Source organism: Echinococcus granulosus, assembly GCF_000524195.1.
Source record: "Echinococcus granulosus chromosome Unknown EG_S00010, whole genome shotgun sequence".
Taxonomy (NCBI): Eukaryota; Metazoa; Platyhelminthes; class Cestoda; order Cyclophyllidea; family Taeniidae; genus Echinococcus; species Echinococcus granulosus.
This window is the reverse complement of record NW_020170390.1, coordinates 361,778-377,335: the sequence shown is the minus strand read 5'-3', so window position 1 is coordinate 377,335 and position 15,558 is coordinate 361,778. Positions and strand designations below refer to the sequence as shown.

The 15,558-nt window shown below is 41.4% G+C and overlaps 3 protein-coding genes across 3 annotated transcripts; 1 reads left to right on the top strand and 2 right to left on the bottom strand. All coding sequences in view use genetic code 11, as the record gives it.

The window, feature by feature from the left end:
- Window positions 1–273: 273 nt before the first annotated feature.
- Window positions 274–5,499, bottom strand: EGR_02245 (Presenilins-associated rhomboid-like protein; the record flags this gene model as incomplete). Its single annotated transcript, XM_024491494.1, has 5 exons — window positions 274–339; window positions 586–788; window positions 4,219–4,313; window positions 4,782–5,067; window positions 5,418–5,499. 5 exons carry the CDS (start codon window positions 5,497–5,499, stop codon window positions 274–276), a joined length of 732 nt encoding a protein of 243 aa, XP_024354000.1.
- Window positions 5,500–9,148: 3,649 nt separating this feature from the next.
- EGR_02244 (Prohibitin-2) lies at window positions 9,149–10,494 on the top strand (the record flags this gene model as incomplete). The annotated part of the gene is made up of 6 exons (XM_024491493.1): window positions 9,149–9,251; window positions 9,287–9,368; window positions 9,404–9,483; window positions 9,747–10,057; window positions 10,128–10,313; window positions 10,387–10,494. The coding sequence occupies 6 exons, from the start codon at window positions 9,149–9,151 to the stop codon at window positions 10,492–10,494; spliced, it is 870 nt and encodes a 289-aa protein (XP_024353999.1).
- Window positions 10,495–11,503: 1,009 nt separating this feature from the next.
- Window positions 11,504–12,662, bottom strand: EGR_02243 (hypothetical protein; the record flags this gene model as incomplete). Its single annotated transcript, XM_024491492.1, has 2 exons — window positions 11,504–11,753; window positions 12,163–12,662. The coding sequence occupies 2 exons, from the start codon at window positions 12,660–12,662 to the stop codon at window positions 11,504–11,506; spliced, it is 750 nt and encodes a 249-aa protein (XP_024353998.1).
- Between the last annotated feature and the right edge of the window lie 2,896 nt (window positions 12,663–15,558).

Sequence of the window (15,558 nt, the reverse complement as noted above, 5' to 3'; positions counted from 1 at the left end):
AGAGTGCCATGGTTTCCAAATTCACTTCATCAAGGCTTTATTTAACTGAGACTACAAGTTAGCTGCCACTTTATTTGACCAAAATTGCGGATACTTACCCGTAGTTGGAGGATGCATTCACTCCATTTAAGGAGCTACTGAATATTAAAAAGGAAATAAGGCACTTGTGGGATTCCCTTGAACAGATTGGGCTGCACTGTGTTCTGTCATTGTTGTTTGGTTCCCATGGTCGATGTGAGAGATACAAACGGAGCTTTTCATTACCAAATTTGATCAGCAGGTGGAAAGGCGGTTAGGCATGGTAGCGCCACTGGCGTTGGCGGTGTTGGTGTCCCGTGGCTAGCAGACCGCAGTTATTCGGTGTGGTAAGTTGGCAGAGTTAGGCATCAAGGGTCTTGTTGAGTAGTAGACTATTGGAGTAGGTGTGCGTAGTTTTAGCTTCAATGCCCAGTGAGTTTGTTGGCTATATGAGAAAGTGCTTGCGAAGCAGGGGTTAATGAATGTGCTTGTAGCTGGCTAAGAGGGAAAAGAAGTTAAAAAAGGGCGGGAACTGTTGCGAGTCACTGGCCAGGTAGGTAAAGTCACTCCTGGACGAGGAAAGAGAGTCGACTGCTCAACAAGGAGAATACTATCACTTTCATGGTCACATTGATCTCTGGTTCGATCCTTCCGCCGGCCAGCATTGCTCCTGACGGTAGTTATTAAGTCGCCACCGTAAGGGGGACCGAATTGGCGACCTTTCCGAATCACGATGTCATTTGAACCCACGGAGAGAATGGCTCCAGATTCTATTCAGGTCAATCATCAGCCAACAAGTAACAAGCATTTATGCTACCTGGTCTGCTTTGACTTAATGTGGCAAAAACTACGCTGATCTTGATCAGGTCATCACTCTTAAACTCGTCTCAGTCTGTACACTTTTTTCTTGTTATCACATAAACATATGCTTTATGCACATTTCCCTTGTTTGCTTCTGTTTGTATCTCATTCCCTTTTTATGATTGGCATAGGCGCATGGTGGAAATTAACCAAGACCCTTCAATCTCCAATTGCAGGTCTCCTGAAAACAGCTTACCTTCAAATGATATTTAATCGCTCCTTAATTAGGCACAATTGTATCTGCTTGTGGCGGGAGCCGCAACCAACATGCGTTATATGCTGAATTATCAAAATGTCAATTTCGTTAAATGTAAATGATGTGACTTCTGATGGCACAGTAACTTGCGCATTATATTGCATCAGTTCTGACCCAGTAATGTGTGTAGAAAATAACATTGAGGTTACGAGCAATTTAATTTCCTCAATACGCCTCCTACCATTCTCAAGCCCACATACTCATATTGGGTTGCGAAAAAGAGAAATTCGCAGAAAGATTGATCCGACACAGCATGATGACGAAACAGAGACCTTTCACTCGACCGAAAAATGCTCCCAATTTTTAATTTGTAGCTGAGCGTTTGATGGAGCATTAATTGGTAACAGCAAAATCATCCTTGCGGAAATAACCCTTATGAATTGCGTTTGTTGAAGCCATCCTCTATTCTTCTGCATTTGAGGACTTCATTTTGCTAAAATTGATGGGACTTTCTAAAAAGTGCTTTTGAATGCATGAATCCATGATTGATAAGGACCATGGAGAAGTGCAGAAAACACACCTTGCTCCATTTAGTAATGCATCTCGAATGATACCACTGTCTTCAAGCATAAACTATGCGAACCCAAATTTCTATTGATTTCGAAATATCCAGGAACAAAGGGCCCCTATGGGGACCACAAATGGCTGCACATCTAGCTCACCCCAGCTTCATAGTGAAGGCCGAATTGCAACTCCAAGCCCTTAGCATTTCCATTTTGATCTACATACCCACGTTTTACCAGCAAAGTTCATCCTATTGTAAATGATAATACCAAAATCATCATCAGCCGTTGCCCTACTCTTTGGTCAAATATGCCTACGCAGTCTCTATTTTTCCATCTCCTCGTGTACAACTACGTGCCACCAGTTATGATCATTGAACAATCTATTTGCAATAACCCATCCCACCCATTGCCACGTCCTTTATTCCAATGACTTCTCTAGTATATCATGGCAAGCATTTCCTTGTAAATGTTGACGGAACTTACTCTAGCCCATATGCCATCATCCACTTTTTCTACGAACGTTGATAATAGCTACTTAAATATTGTCAGTAGAAGAAACTTCACTCGGTCTCTTGTGTCCAAAAAGGAGTATTTGACTTCATTGGATTTTAGGCTGTTTTAGCGCTACATTGGTTGGCTTTTAGCTGTTTTCAATCACTAACACTATTTCCACGTAGAAGTGGAATAGTGTTGCACACAGATGCAAATCTGTGGAAGGCAATACCAAACTTGAGTACTTTCGTGGTTCGTTCCATAGAGAACTTTTTCTTACGTAAGGACAGTTTGTACTTCATTCAAAAGCACTTCTTTTGCTTCAATTTACAAGCCTTCCTTTATCCACTACCACTTCTGCATAAAGGTTAAATGATTCTCTCAACACATTCTCCGATTTCTGCGCCATCTGTGCACCGCTTTTTTGGAAATTCTCAGCAGCTATATCGGCGCGTGAAAGATGCATCACTTTGACCTGCTTAATGGCACCATGCTTTAGTTTTGTATTTGGTCACAAGATTCGTCGATGGTAAAATCACCCCGTTTCCCATCTGCTTTTTAGTTTAGAAACCTGTGGGATTTCGACCCTCGAAAAAACACGAAATTGTTGATTTGCAGAATATTCGACAATTGTAACTCGACACACCCTAATCTTCACATTATTTTGACTGGAATAGACGTATACATAGGGCGTGGACGCTAGTGTTACAGAAAATGATGATAGCTTAGATGTCCTCGCTCCTGAAAATAATGTTCAAGTGAATCACTGAGGTGTAAGGTCACGTAGAACGCATAAAGTACGCCGTACCGGTAAATAAGCTAGACCATGCTTTCACCTCTCTTTGGCCGTTTGCGATTATGAAATCCATTTAAATAAATGAAATTAGAGAGGAGTCATAGTGGAGTGCATTCGTACTTACCTGCATGTTTTGTTTTGAATGTACTGCCGTAACTAAATTGTAAAATGAGTAAATCAAGCAGTACTCAAAGTTATTTAGGGATGAGATTTAGCACCCCTCCAAGAAACCAAAATTTCACACAAGTTTAAGGTGGTAGGCGCAAAGGCCTGAATGACCACTATGGCGCCTCTGATTTCATTTATTTAAACGGGTTTCGTGAATGCAAACGACCAAAGAGTAGTGGAGATATGGGTTAGCTTACTGGTGCGGCGTACTTTGCGTGTACTATGTGATCTTACACCTCAGTGATCCAATTGAACTTTATGTGCAGGAGCGAGGGCATCTGAAGCTGCCATCATTTATCATAGTACTAGCATCCACGCCCTACACATACATCTATCACAATGAAAAAAAGTGTGAAGATATGGGTGTGTCGAGTTGCAGGTGTCAAGTATTCAGCAAAACAACAACTACAGCATATCCATCCTTATTTTCGGAAATACCTTCCTTGAAGGTACCATTGCGATGCCAACTCTCAAACTCTGCCTATGCGTAAGATAGCTCCCACTGTCGATGCCTTGTCCCATGTAACCGACTACCAATCTGATGCTCGTCAGCTCAGAATAACTTATGAAGACGACGGAATCATCGATCCTTGCACAGTCGCCCGATTTGCACATTAGACAAGTCAATTACTACCGTCACTGAGGCGCATCTGCGTAATTCCCCCACTAAAGCCAAAATTCACACTAGCACATAATTGCAGGAAGAAAAAAACTTAAATTGAACTCAACAGCTTCAGATCGGGGTAATATGTCTTTTATACCTAAATTATCAGACGCAGCGTCAATAGCTGCAAATGTTTAAAACCCCTACAAGCGCAGAAACACACAGCGTCTCTACTAAAATATCTACTTCTGTGGTAGTCAAAAGCCATACCAAAGCACTTTACTGAAAATATTTATATCAAGACTTGATTGTTTAAAGACTTACGCACGCCTCGCTGGAAGAATAAATCAGGATACGCTGATAAAAAGCCTAACCCGTATCATTAAACACCATTTGGCACAACAGTTACACGATGTATCAGGGTAAAACACAAACGCAAGGGCGATAATGTGAGAAATTCGTCCAGCATCTATGTACACAAAGACATGTTTCGGATAAAGGTATAGGTGCTATTTACTCGCTTTTCCGCTTTCGCCTTTCAGACTTCGCCAGACTTTGATCACTGCGTCACGATGATTCAAAACCACCTTCTTTCCTTCCAATCCGTAGTACCTAATGATGGAAAAATACTCATTCTTGAAAACCAAAACTGTCTGCTCAAGATACAGTGTAACCGCTAGTAAAATGTCTACAAAAGGTCGCGATTTCACGAAAAAGCACAAACGCAAGTTAGTGTGTGAGCATGGAATAATAGAATAACTCTAACTTGGGTTTAAAGCTTAGCTATATTAGAGCATTTTGAGAGTTCCCTTTCATTAAAATTCTACCAGTGTGATTTATTCGCAAGAAGGAAGAATCCGTAAAACGTAATATACATCCCACTTGATAAGTGCAATGCGACTCGATAAGAAATCAAGTTCTGCAATATCTTCCAGGGAATAAAGAAGCAGATTCGCCTAAGAGTCCGGTAGAGTCAGGTCCACCAATAAGCTTCAGTGGCGCGGTTTAATGATTACTCACGATGGATATGCTGAGAGAACATATTAAACCATCAAAAATAGAGGAAGAGAATAAGCGTACATGCCGAAGAGGAGGCCACCGAGATGCGCTGCGTGGTCGATGGGTGAGCGGCGAGCGAGAAAAGTGGCACCACAGGCCTCGAAGGCTACAATAGCCCAGCAAGCGGAACCCGCGGAAAAGGCATGAGGAACAATGTTCACCACCAATGGCAGGCAGAGCATCGCATGAGGTTCCAGCATGCAGAATGCGCCTAGCACTGCGCACACCGCCCCGCTGGCACCGATGGAAGGGATCCGCGAGCCCCGCGCCGCCTTTACCAGCGCGCTTAGGAAGGAGGCGAAGATGCCTATCCCGAAAGGATATTAGGTTAAAATAAACAATCACCACGCCTCTACTAGTACCTTGGACAGAGGCCATCGATAATGAAACACTGCACTCAATTTCATATCCGCATGGGAAACAAACAAACTTATCACCCAGGGTTCATATGGGGGAGGTCGAACTACTTTTAGAATGGGTTATCGTTGCCAGAAAGCGTGACAAGGGAAAGCAGACAGGCTTCTGCTATTATTGGAAATAATACCTTCAAATAAAGCTCCACAAACTTAAAAATTACCCTAATTATACGAGGGACGTAAAGGTTATAACATGATATACCTTACGTAATGAAAATGTTTGCATAAAAGGCTGCCTTACCACCGCTAAGAAAGACAGCGAAGTATTGTTCCATTCCGAGAACTCGTACGAGAGGTTGCGTGAAGTTATTAAGTACGTACATGTTTAAAAACATGTGGAAGAACATCTGGTGGGAGAATATTGAGAGGAGCATGGAAGTTGCTGGCCAAGCTGTTAAAAATAAAGGATCCGACAAGAGGATTTTTAGAGACAAGAAGAGTTGTAGGTATCATCACTCACGTCCATAAGGAGAATTCGCAAAGTAGCGAAGGAATGTGGGTCCGTATCGACGATTATTGTTGCAGATGAAGATAATGAAATTTGTAAAGGCAATGGCTAAACGAAGTAGCAAAGTATTGGTCATCTGCTAGTTTATAGAAAAAGTTAAGATGCTTACCCCAAAAAATATCAGATGATTTTGGAGGTCTGCCAACGATCGCCGTGAAAAAACCGCGTAGCTGTGGAGGAAAAACTGAAGTCAGCTACCGGGAAACAATGGCAGTACAAAAGGCCGCGTGTAGTACTTACGGTTTGTTGAAAACCTCCCTTTCGGTGCTTTGAAATTTGAGCCCTCCAGTTCTCATAATTCCAAATCATAGACCCAACAAAAATGGTATTTATAGAGACGAAAGTAAAGAGGCCACATTGAAGAAATGTCTGTTTAAATATACGGGCATTATTTCCAAGAAAAACGGTAGATCGACCGAAAGAAGATGACTTAGGTTGCGGAGATCGTTTGGGATGTTGATAAACAGGTTTGTCATAGAGTGATATAGGGCCACGGGTATCCCTAAGTCGACTAAAGACCGTCCGTCCGAGGGAAAACTGACGGAAAATACCTGCAGATCAAGATTACAGACATCATGACGTAATTTACTAATTGCTCAAAGCCTAGTAAAGGGACTGCACTAAATAAGGCAAGCACAAAAACAATAAACAACAGCACGAGATAAATTTTATTAAAGCGTGTTAACACTTCCTTCGAAAATGAGTTTAGCGAATGCAGTTAAGTAGTACAGGTACTCACAGATTTAATAAAATAGCAGCATGAAAGCGAAAAAGTACCCAGAAAAAGAGAATTATAAGATACAAGAGGTATCATATACCAATATATAATTACTAGCAAAAGGTATGCCGTGAAGACGAAAACGAGAAGATATACCCCTAAGACAGTGGTGAGAACAATTTGTGTACCTAGCTCCACGTAACACGATGAAAAAAATATGATTCGACGACTCATCCGAAACAGTCCCAACGCTAGAACCACGAGCCGTTTCGATTTGAGCGCTATATGTTAGCGTAAATAAGGACATTTAGTTAATAAAAAGTGACCATTAAAAAACGGGTTACCACATTCTAACTTGACGACAAAGGTGTGATGTAAAATAACAGGTTTATTGTGAACTGCAATTGACTCTAGTTGTAGTGAACTAACTGGATCAAGTACATGCTCAATTGGATGGAAATTAGATGGCGCTGCTGGCTCGTGGGTGTTTCCTTACAACACCCGTTCTATTGTGATACCTGACTAGTAAGCTTTGTAACTATACCCAAAAAAGAAATAGGCAGTGGGTTAAATTGGTTGTTTAACGCTTCTTTGTAGATATTGTAACTTTGCCGAGTGGACCATGGTAATAACCCCAATTATTCTTGTACATCAACTACATGCATATTTTGCCCAAGTATTGCCTTTGTTTGTTTTCAGGAAAGTCCTGAGGTGCTAAATTTCTACTTGATATTCAACAAAATCGTATTTTGTCTCCTGAAATATTATAAATCAATACTTTTCAAAATCGCATATTTCGTCGTGTTTTTTTGCAGGCAAACATAGCCATGTTTGAAAGTGGATGGCACACGCTGTAAGGCTGATCGTCTGTTTAACACAATGCTCCGTCATTATACTTCCACTGGAGGGCATGATCTCCGGGACATGCCAGTGGCCCCTCAACCCTGTTGCACGTTAGCAAGAGCCGTAGTACTATGACTTCCTTTAAATTCAAAAAGGACCTAACATGTTATAAACGAAACGCTTGAAAAACTGCACGAATACAAAATATCATATGTATTCCAGGTTTGCGTGCAAGTATATTGGGTGGTCGTATTGTGGCGCCCTAATACTGCCTTGAAGACAAAAAAAGGCGCAATAATAGGGAGGAATATGCTTAATCGATGTTTAAGTGAGCCAGTGACTGCTGGCCTGGAGGTCAAGCCGCAAGCGGAAGTAATAAACTTAGATTCAAGATCCGTTTAAATGAGTCAAAAATTTGACTGAACAATCAAAGCATTACATAACTTCTCTCAGCGACCTTTCGCGTTGGATATCACAACATGGTTGATGCTTTAATACCACCAATAGCTACATTAAATCTCGAGAATTATGGATTCGGCTTGCATCCGAAACGAAATTGGACCGCAGTGGCTCTGATCGCTTTTTATACATTCTCTCTTATAAAGAACCTGTTTTAAGGAAATAAAAGTGTGTAGATCACGAAGTATATGCACAATTAGTCATCAAAAAACACTATTCTAAAGGCGGTTTCATTTAGCAGGAAGCAAGGCAGTAAATAACTTAATAGGGATTGTATTTTGCGGCAATTCCTCTGCTCCAATTTGTTCTCACCTCAGTGATGTCCCGTCACACCTATCTAGGATCTTACCAGCTAGTAAAGATGTGGAGGAAATATCGCGTGTTTTCTTAATTGACATCTTCATATTAGCACTGGAGGCAGCTCCATAAGGAAATTTTCAAGGTGATTCTTGGCTAGTGCTGCTTTCGATTTTAACTGTTCTCCTGCAGAAAATACCACTCGAATGGACGACTTGAATGAAGGTCACCACGCATTCTCTTATTCGTGGCATGTACCTATCTACAGTTAAGTAAAAGTTTATTATTCAATAACATGAATTGGATTGTGTGTCCTCTTTGACTACTTCCTTAATTGTCGAATTGGGGGCGGGTGCCCTTGGGGTCGAATACTATACCGCTATAAAAGTAGTAAGTCGGAATTTTCAGTACTAACAAAAAAGGTTAATAAACAGTAAGAATCTTATGATTCGAAGGTAAATTCTAAGTAAGAAGCAATGAGCGAAAAAGAACCTCTTGACTTTCAGAATTACGCTTGCACAACACTTTGGTTCTGTGTTAACTTTGCCAGTCTTCATGTTCTGAGGCTGCGAACACAGTTACAGGGTGTGGTGTAATACGATAGTGGTTTATCCCTCGGTTCTGGTTAGGCGCCACTTTTGGACTTTGAGTTAGCCCCCTTGTATCTCGCTTGGTGGGGCTGGCCTTTTGGGCCATGCCAATGGCCCAGACACCTTCTCCGTGCTGAATATATATATATATTCTGACCGACTATTGCGTCTTCTTTCGTCTTCAGGGAGCCTCGGGACGTTACAGTGGGGTAAGAGAACCTGACGCAACCGCTCCGGTGTTATATTCCCTTTCTACCCCGTGCAACTGTTTTACTTAAATTAACTTATTTGTTATAAAAAAACAAATTTTGAAGTTTTACTGACTAAATGTAGATTGAATATGCAATAACAAAGTATTTTAAAAATCGCCTATTGTTCAAAACCTTAATCAGCAATATTTCTGCTGAACGAACTAATTTTTTAATTAATACCTAATTTTATTCGTTGTCGCTGGGCGACGCTTTTGTAAAAACACATTTTGGCCATAGCCTCAGATGCTGCCTTGTTTTAATCCACTAGGGGTTCTGAGGTCGGTTTGTTGTTTCGTGATTTGTGGCATGAATCAACTGCGAAAGTTAGCTCCTGTTGGTGGTAGTGGTCTTCTGGGTCTTGTTGGGTTGGGTCTTCTTGGATATGGAGTACAAAAATCACTTTACACAGGTACTTTTCATTGGCCTTTTACAACATCATTCTAGTCGACGGTGGTCATCGTGGTATCATGTTTAGCCGTATTGGCGGTGTCAAACCCGATATTTATGCAGAAGGTCTTCATTTTCGGTTAGTTTTTCTCCACTGTCACTATGATCTTATAGTGTGCCCTGGTTCCAATATCCTATTATCTATGATATCCGCTCTAAGCCGAGGAAAATCACTTCACCCACTGGAAGCAAAGGTAGTTCCTGCTGTCTTTTGTGCTAGTATCTTAACAATTAACAAATTACAATTTGCTTGTGTTCAATACGCCGTCTTGTGTGGGCTTGTAGTTTTTTTAATACTATTTGGAGGGTTTGCCTGCCTATTTTAAACCGATAACAGCCCTAGGTCCTTCGTGTGTCCACTTTATCCGATTACGCAACCTGCAGTAAGGTGTTATCCTTTATAACTTCCACAAGATCCTTTTACCATCCATGAGAGGTTTTCCAATCACATTTACAGATTTGCAGACAATAAATATTACTGTTCGTGTCCTCTCTCGTCCGGAGGTCTCTAGTCTGCCTGATCTTTACCGTACACTTGGCACTGACTATGATGAGCGAGTTCTTCCTTCAATTGTCAACGAGGTGTTAAAGGCAGTTGTGGCCAAATTCAATGCAAGCCAACTCATCACACAGCGTCAACAGGTGTCGCTGCTTATTCGCAAACAACTTATTGATCGTGCCCGTGATTTTCACATCGTTGTTGATGATGTATCTATCACCGATCTTACATTTTCGCAAGTCTACGCATCGGCTGTTGAAGCGAAGCAGGTGCGTTATTCTTCGATCCCTTTGCTAATTTTTGCCTACTACCCTCTCCACCCACTGTCGTTTTCTCCAGATTGCTCAACAAGAAGCCCAAAGAGCTCAGTTTTTGGTCGAAAGAGCAAAACAGGAACGTCAACAAAAAATTGTCATGGCTGACGGTGAAGCACAAGCGGCGAAGCTCATTGGTGATGCTCTACAGGCAAATCCTGGATATCTCAAACTGAGGAAGATCAAGGCAGCTGCAAATATTGCTAGGACGGTACTTTTATTTGGATTTTGCGTTCTTTTGCATAAGTGGTCATGATGATAACGCCTCTCTTTCTCCCTATTAGATTTCGCAGTCGTCCAACCGCGCGTTTCTCAATTCAAATACCTTACTTCTCAACCTATCTGATCCCCAGTTCGATGCCAGTGTTGATAAAGTCATTAAACGGCGATAGACAGTTGTTTAGTGATTCCTTAAAATGTTGAAATGCCGTTGTACAACACCATAGTGGTGTACTTGCTAGCCATCTTCTTCGGGTCTGCCTGCCCTATTTTTACGCTTCAGTAAATACTGCATTTTGTGAGCTCTCATTACCCTCCAGAATTTCGTTGATTGGGTTTTAGTTCACATTCTATCCTCAGCTTACATAGCTTCTGAGGGGAATCACTTCGGGCAAATCGGAAACGTTTCACAAATTATTGTTCGCATGAAGAGCCGGTAGTCAGTTTTCCCAGTGAGGATCGCGTGGTACGGGCTGGTGCTCTTATTTCTACCGCAGTTGCTCAGAGGTGTTTAGGTTTTTTGGATTAGTGCATTGAGCGGCCTGTAACTAAGGCCTCTGCAGTTTCCTACTGCTCTGGTTAAACGTGCCTTCTTGGGAAAAACAACTAAGTGTAGAAGTGAGTTGTCTAGAAGTGCATGCCTTCGCACCTTCCAAGCGGTGGCCCTGTACTTTGGGGAATTCACCCTACATCTAACATACGTGAAAGTTATGGTAGATGTTAGTAAACTAATTATTAATGAGGAGGTTTGACTCCATTTAGAGTTATTTAAGTAATGGACGTAGGTTCATCATTTCTCACATTTGGTAAGAATTTGACTTTTCTTGTGACTCGACTGATAAACCTAGGACAACTTGAACAGAAATCAGTAGAATAGCTGAGGTGCAGCTATAAAGTGTTTTAAGGTATCTAACAATTTCGTACAATTTACTGCACATTTTTATCAACCGATCAACACAGTAACTTTTACAACGAGGTGGTATTTTTCGTAGTTAATATCTAGGTGGACGGTAGACATCATAATTAATTTCAGTTGTTCGGGATTCTTTCCGAGTCCCCCAAGATTTGGAAATTGCTTGTTGGTAGGAAAAGGATGTGCTTGTCTGTCTCCGGAACAAAAAGGATAGAAAAGAGAAGCACAATCCGTCAATTTGTTCTCTATTAACCACGTGGGTATATGAGCTATTTTTTCAAAAGCACATCACAGTTCGGCTTCTCGTACATCTTTTTACTCATCTTCTGCTCCTCCTCGTGACTCCAGCGGCTGGAAATACGCGGCGGCTGGGAGCGGAAGCGCTTCATTGTCCAGAGCTTCTGCGCAGGCTGCTTCGATGGCAGCCGTACCACAGCGTTCGCCGATTTTAGTGTGTCGTAGGGTTGTGGGGACTTATTCTGCGCGATGGCCATGCCTGTCAAGTATGATCTGTTGTTCCTATAAGTCAAACCAAAATTGAGGAAATCATCAGTCGAAAGGACATTTTACTACCAGTTTGAAATTAGGGTCGAGGTAAGAATTATCGTCAACTAGTTCTCAATTTGCACCACCGAAATAGATGTTAATGGCTCACTTACGTAACATTCACCTTGATCTATATGGAATTTATTACTCGAGAGAGGTATTAGGAATGCTTGGTTTAAATTTTCATTAACAGTAGTCCTATCCACTTAAGACGATAGAACTGGCAATCAGTAATCAGTAGTTAGCGGAAAGGAATGTACTTCACCTCTACATTGAATTAAACTTCAAAAGTACGTTACTATGTGTTGCATTTCACAATACAAACTTGGTTTTTCGTAAATCGGTTATTTGGACAAAGTCATTGCAATGTAGCATGACGTACTCGATTGCCATTTGATCAAACTCCCGTTTATAGTAGTGTGAGAGCAAACAGCCTATTGGTGTAGAAGGACGAGTTGGTTTGCCGAAAGTCATATCCAGAGGGAAGACAGGCTTTTTCAGTTGAACAATCGGTTTGACAGGCTTTCGGTGGAAGTCCTTTTCCTTTCGAAATCGGACCCACTCAGGCACCCTGTGGATTCGCATCTTGACACTCTCGACATTTGTCTTGTGATAGTCTACCCCATAGACTTTGGAGTCCTCAACGGATTTGTAGGCGCACCAGTTGAGGCACTTGGCCATCCCGTCCGGGTCCCTCTCTGGCCTCTTGCCGTATACAAAGCATGCCGGGGGTAGCGATCGCCCACGAGTAAAGTGTCGACCCAGAGGAGCCCTGATGAGGGTCTCCCGGGTGAACATAGAGTTCCGCAAGCAGCCCATCTGACCCGGGGCCAAGCACTCGGCCTTGAGCATCAATCCTAGGCTCACAAACCGCTCCGGCATCTTGCAATTCCACTAGGAGACGTTTCAAAAGCTGACCATGCGCTGGCGCCACCAGACGGTCGATATCCACGTGAGCATTCGTGGACCTACATCTGCTGGCGCGGCTACCATGTGACTGCTTGAGGAGATTTTAGTGAAATACACTCCTGACCGCTCGTTCCCTCTAATATCATGTATAGGATATTTTTCGAATCTCTCCATCTGTAATCCAAACATTTTTTGTTTTAACAAGCAAATCTGCTCACCATGAGAACGAAATCTCCGGTTCTTAGGAGGCTAATTCGACCGTGCCCAAATCTTTAAACTGTCTCTCTCCATGGCAGCTAGTTTTCACAATTGTGAATGTATCAGAACTTTGTGTGTTATGCGTGAATTAAAACACAGATAGAACCTAAGATGTAGCTTAAACGCTAAGTCCAAACTAGCGATACGACAAACCTCCCCAGTACCCTACGATACCTAGTAGTGAATATAAAGTTCAAAAAATGTACGTAATCGAAGTCTGCCGCAATTGTATTTTGGGTTGCCTATACCACCATGAGTAGACTGCCCCAACAACGAGTTCTTCCACGGTATCTTTTCCAATGAGGCATCTTGGTGCCTGTTATACCGCATTTTTATGCCGTGCCTACATCGATCGGCTCAGTTGGTAAATCTCCTTACTTATTTTATGCACCGAAAACAGGAAAAAAAAAAGGAACAACAACACAATGAAGTAGCTCGACAATCCGTGTACGCTCCGACATGCTTCCATCCATTGGCTTTCCCCATGAATGCGTAGCAATTGCAATGTGTCGCTTTTGAAAAGCAACAACAAATTTTGGGGAAAAACTGCAGGACTTTTGATGCTGTTATCTAGCTTGCAGATTTGATAAGTTACTCGAAAGGAAATGATGCAGAAGTGGAACAAAGTGGAACAAGTGGAACAAAATGTCCAATTTTCTAAGAATAAGAAGTGATTGTTCACGTTTTTCCTTCGACAGAAGAAAATTAAGATTTTTGTTTCATAAAAGTCGGGTTGCATTGCAATCAGAAACTCACCGATTTAGAGAACCAAAAATTCAACGAAGATCAACTTATGTTATGTTTTCGATGGAACAACCTGGTCGAAGGACGATTTTCGTACATGCTTAACACGCGCGCTGCCCACTGCTAGCGGCGAGATCATCACCAAGACTACAGCTCCAAAAACCTCTTTTCCTATCCGTTTAGGATTATTTGGATCAAAAGTGCTACCACGTAAATGCTCCCTCCATAAAGGCAAGCAGAGACGATAAATGATGTGAATAGACTCTTAGGTTGCTCAGCATTCAGAGACATTACATCACTTTAACCCACAAAGCTGCACTTCAGCACAAATCTGTGCTAATTTTAATAAAACAGCTATATTCTAATTATTCTTTTTGCTTTTCTAACTTTATGCATTGTTACTGCGCATAACTGAATGCTTTGTAAGTATCGACACAGACAAATGCAGCACAAGAGGTATCGAGGTCGTGTATATATGATTATTGTGTCAATTTGTCAAATAGCCAACAAAGTACAAAAAAACATTTGCCTAAGGATTACCGTGCCAAATTGTCCAAAGATGCGATCACACCGCGTTTTCAGCCTTCGAGTAATGCGTGTTTATAACTCATGTTGCTACCAACAAAGATGACTTAAAAGCCAAAGAGTACATAGATAACCCAAATTCCTCTAAACTGGGGATTCGAAAGCATGTTTCTCGACTTGCTCTGTGCGAAATCAATATTGTCGTCTGAAAACATAACAACTTAACTGAATATTATCTAATAAAACTAAACTAGTTTCGACCCTATTACAATGGCGCTAGCAAAATTATCAGAGTTTAATTTGCTTTATTCGTCAAAATCTTTCCAAATCGTATCGCATTGTATGCAAGCAAATCCCATTTGAAAAGACCCTGTTGTCACTCTTCATTAAGACTAAAGTCCTGAACTGAAGTTCAGTACAAAACACTTTGATCAAAATATAGCTTTTAAATGCGTCACCATTAAATTATCTGAAATGAATCGAGTGTTTCCAGCAGTCCTAAGGAGGATTCAGCATGTTCTCTTTAGATGTATGGGTTAAGTCCACATTCCTGGGCTGCCTTTGCCTACCGAGGGACTAATCCAGTAGATCTAGTTGCATCGACAGAAGGAATGGATGCTTAGAATAAGGAGTCTCTCCGCAGTAGCATCGTTTACCCACATTATAACATTCACTTCTGATGACTTGACATAATTATCACCATTAGTTCTAAAAATTATGGCAAAAGTTAATGCTTACCTAAATTTTATGTTGGTTTTATGGCTAGGGTTTTACCAACCCAACTATTATATCACCTTGCATAGCGCAACTCCGCTTTCATTCTCCTCCATACCTAAAAATTAATGTTTATGTTAACATTTGAGTTAGAGGTGATTCAAAGCATAGTCGATCCATTTTGGGAACTTTTACGAAACTTCCATCGTTATGTATTTGCATCCATTGTTTAGTTGGGCTTTTTCATACGAATTTTTCTGAAAGCACTCCTGGTCTCCACCGGGACGTGTGTCTATCTCTCTCGTGTGCTTTTTAACATTTTCAGGTGGGGTTGCGCTATCTCTATCCCAATGTTTTTCAAATAATTCTGTAACATAATTTTGACTTTTTATTTACGCAACAACAGGCTTACTTTTCTAAAGGCCGACGTTTTTGCACCACAGATTGTCATAGTACACATGATTGGTGTTAATTTTCTTCATCCTCTGTACTCGTGAAATCAAGGATTTGGGTGAATTAATCGGTAGGTTAATCTTAGTAGGTGTTCTAAGTATGCAGTTTGAAAATAGTCTGAACTCATCGATGGCGCCCTTAAGTTGTGGAAACACTAGGCGACTGAAAAAGGTGG